A 3,625-nucleotide genomic window follows, 5' to 3' on the forward strand; every position below is an offset into this window, starting at 1 on the left:
ACAGAGATAACCACTGAGCAGGAAGACGACAAAGCACCCGTTGTCTCCGTACACTCAACTGAACACATCACAGACGAGACACTCACTCCATTTGACACTTCACTAGTTACCGACACAGCAAAATTGATCGAAGAGGAACCTGAGAAGGTTCAGGTCACTCAGATACGCACGGACACCGGCGACGTCAAAACAGTCAAGGTCTCTAAGCGCGTCATCAAGAAGAAGCACGGTCCGAAGCAACAAGTAACTGAAATCACCACGACGCAGCAGGACGACGAGGCTCCAGTCACGACGGTCAGCGTGACCGAAGAACCAGTGCCCGAGCAGGAGGTCACCCCCATCGAGACTGTAGAGCTACCGGAGGAAACCGCCGTCGAAGAAATACAAACCCCCGAGGGTAAAAAGGTGGTCAAGAAAACCACAAAGCGCATCGTGAGGAAGAAGGGCCCGAAACAAGAAACCGTCGAGGTCACAACTACGCAGGAGGACGACAAGGAGCCAGTTACATCCGTCAACATTGTCGAAGAAACGCCCACCGAAGACACGCCAGCCGAAGTTGTTGAATTACCTGAACAAACGACCGTTGAAGAACTCGAAACGCCTGAAGGTAAGACTGTACACAAGAAAATCACAAAACGCATTATCAAAAAGAAGGTAGGCCCCAAGACACAAACAACAGAGATAACCACTGAGCAGGAAGACGACAAAGCACCCGTTGTCTCCGTACACTCAACTGAACACATCACAGACGAGACACTCACTCCATTTGACACTTCACTAGTTACCGACACAGCAAAATTGATCGAAGAGGAACCTGAGAAGGTTCAGGTCACTCAGGTACGCACGGACACCGGCGACGTCAAAACAGTCAAGGTCTCTAAGCGCGTCATCAAGAAGAAGCACGGTCCGAAGCAACAAGTAACTGAAATCACCACGACGCAGCAGGACGACGAGGCTCCAGTCACGACGGTCAGCGTGACCGAAGAACCAGTGCCCGAGCAGGAGGTCACCCCCATCGAGACTGTAGAGCTACCGGAGGAAACCGCCGTCGAAGAAATACAAACCCCCGAGGGTAAAAAGGTGGTCAAGAAAACCACAAAGCGCATCGTGAGGAAGAAGGGCCCGAAACAAGAAACCGTCGAGGTCACAACTACGCAGGAGGACGACAAGGAGCCAGTTACATCCGTCAACATTGTCGAAGAAACGCCCACCGAAGACACGCCAGCCGAAGTTGTTGAATTACCTGAACAAACGACCGTTGAAGAACTCGAAACGCCTGAAGGTAAGACTGTACACAAGAAAATCACAAAACGCATTATCAAAAAGAAGGTAGGCCCCAAGACACAAACAACAGAGATAACCACTGAGCAGGAAGACGACAAAGCACCCGTTGTCTCCGTACACTCAACTGAACACATCACAGACGAGACACTCACTCCATTTGACACTTCACTAGTTACCGACACAGCAAAATTGATCGAAGAGGAACCTGAGAAGGTTCAGGTCACTCAGGTACGCACGGACACCGGCGACGTCAAAACAGTCAAGGTCTCTAAGCGCGTCATCAAGAAGAAGCACGGTCCGAAGCAACAAGTAACTGAAATCACCACGACGCAGCAGGACGACGAGGCTCCAGTCACGACGGTCAGCGTGACCGAAGAACCAGTGCCCGAGCAGGAGGTCACCCCCATCGAGACTGTAGAGCTACCGGAGGAAACCGCCGTCGAAGAAATACAAACCCCCGAGGGTAAAAAGGTGGTCAAGAAAACCACAAAGCGCATCGTGAGGAAGAAGGGCCCGAAACAAGAAACCGTCGAGGTCACAACTACGCAGGAGGACGACAAGGAGCCAGTTACATCCGTCAACATTGTCGAAGAAACGCCCACCGAAGACACGCCAGCCGAAGTTGTTGAATTACCTGAACAAACGACCGTTGAAGAACTCGAAACGCCTGAAGGTAAGACTGTACACAAGAAAATCACAAAACGCATTATCAAAAAGAAGGTAGGCCCCAAGACACAAACAACAGAGATAACCACTGAGCAGGAAGACGACAAAGCACCCGTTGTCTCCGTACACTCAACTGAACACATCACAGACGAGACACTCACTCCATTTGACACTTCACTAGTTACCGACACAGCAAAATTGATCGAAGAGGAACCTGAGAAGGTTCAGGTCACTCAGGTACGCACGGACACCGGCGACGTCAAAACAGTCAAGGTCTCTAAGCGCGTCATCAAGAAGAAGCACGGTCCGAAGCAACAAGTAACTGAAATCACCACGACGCAGCAGGACGACGAGGCTCCAGTCACGACGGTCAGCGTGACCGAAGAACCAGTGCCCGAGCAGGAGGTCACCCCCATCGAGACTGTAGAGCTACCGGAGGAAACCGCCGTCGAAGAAATACAAACCCCCGAGGGTAAAAAGGTGGTCAAGAAAACCACAAAGCGCATCGTGAGGAAGAAGGGCCCGAAACAAGAAACCGTCGAGGTCACAACTACGCAGGAGGACGACAAGGAGCCAGTTACATCCGTCAACATTGTCGAAGAAACGCCCACCGAAGACACGCCAGCCGAAGTTGTTGAATTACCTGAACAAACGACCGTTGAAGAACTCGAAACGCCTGAAGGTAAGACTGTACACAAGAAAATCACAAAACGCATTATCAAAAAGAAGGTAGGCCCCAAGACACAAACAACAGAGATAACCACTGAGCAGGAAGACGACAAAGCACCCGTTGTCTCCGTACACTCAACTGAACACATCACAGACGAGACACTCACTCCATTTGACACTTCACTAGTTACCGACACAGCAAAATTGATCGAAGAGGAACCTGAGAAGGTTCAGGTCACTCAGGTACGCACGGACACCGGCGACGTCAAAACAGTCAAGGTCTCTAAGCGCGTCATCAAGAAGAAGCACGGTCCGAAGCAACAAGTAACTGAAATCACCACGACGCAGCAGGACGACGAGGCTCCAGTCACGACGGTCAGCGTGACCGAAGAACCAGTGCCCGAGCAGGAGGTCACCCCCATCGAGACTGTAGAGCTACCGGAGGAAACCGCCGTCGAAGAAATACAAACCCCCGAGGGTAAAAAGGTGGTCAAGAAAACCACAAAGCGCATCGTGAGGAAGAAGGGCCCGAAACAAGAAACCGTCGAGGTCACAACTACGCAGGAGGACGACAAGGAGCCAGTTACATCCGTCAACATTGTCGAAGAAACGCCCACCGAAGACACGCCAGCCGAAGTTGTTGAATTACCTGAACAAACGACCGTTGAAGAACTCGAAACGCCTGAAGGTAAGACTGTACACAAGAAAATCACAAAACGCATTATCAAAAGAAGGTAGGCCCCAAGACACAAACCACACACATCACAACAGAACAGGAAGACGACAAAGCACCTGTCGTCTCCGTACACACAACAGAACACATCACAGATGACACACTCACTCCATTTGACACATCACTAGTCACCGACACAGCAAAATTGATCGAAGAGGAACCTGAGAAGGTTCAGGTCACTCAGGTACGCACGGACACCGGCGACGTCAAAACAGTCAAGGTTTCTAAGCGCGTCATCAAGAAGAAGCACGGCCCGAAGCAACAAGTAACTGA

At 51.0% G+C, this 3,625-nt stretch overlaps 1 protein-coding gene across 1 annotated transcript; it reads left to right on the forward strand.

The window, feature by feature from the left end:
• Window positions 1–6: 6 nt before the first annotated feature.
• LOC114366741 (titin-like) lies at window positions 7–3,618 on the forward strand (the record flags this gene model as incomplete). Its single annotated transcript, XM_028323702.1, has 1 exon — window positions 7–3,618. A coding segment is annotated over one exon (3,351 nt), but the record flags the coding sequence as incomplete, so codon positions are not given.
• Between the last annotated feature and the right edge of the window lie 7 nt (window positions 3,619–3,625).

Source organism: Ostrinia furnacalis, unplaced genomic scaffold (assembly GCF_004193835.3).
Source record: "Ostrinia furnacalis isolate ACB-3 unplaced genomic scaffold, ASM419383v2 OfSCF0679, whole genome shotgun sequence".
In the NCBI taxonomy this organism is placed as follows: Eukaryota; Metazoa; Arthropoda; class Insecta; order Lepidoptera; family Crambidae; genus Ostrinia; species Ostrinia furnacalis.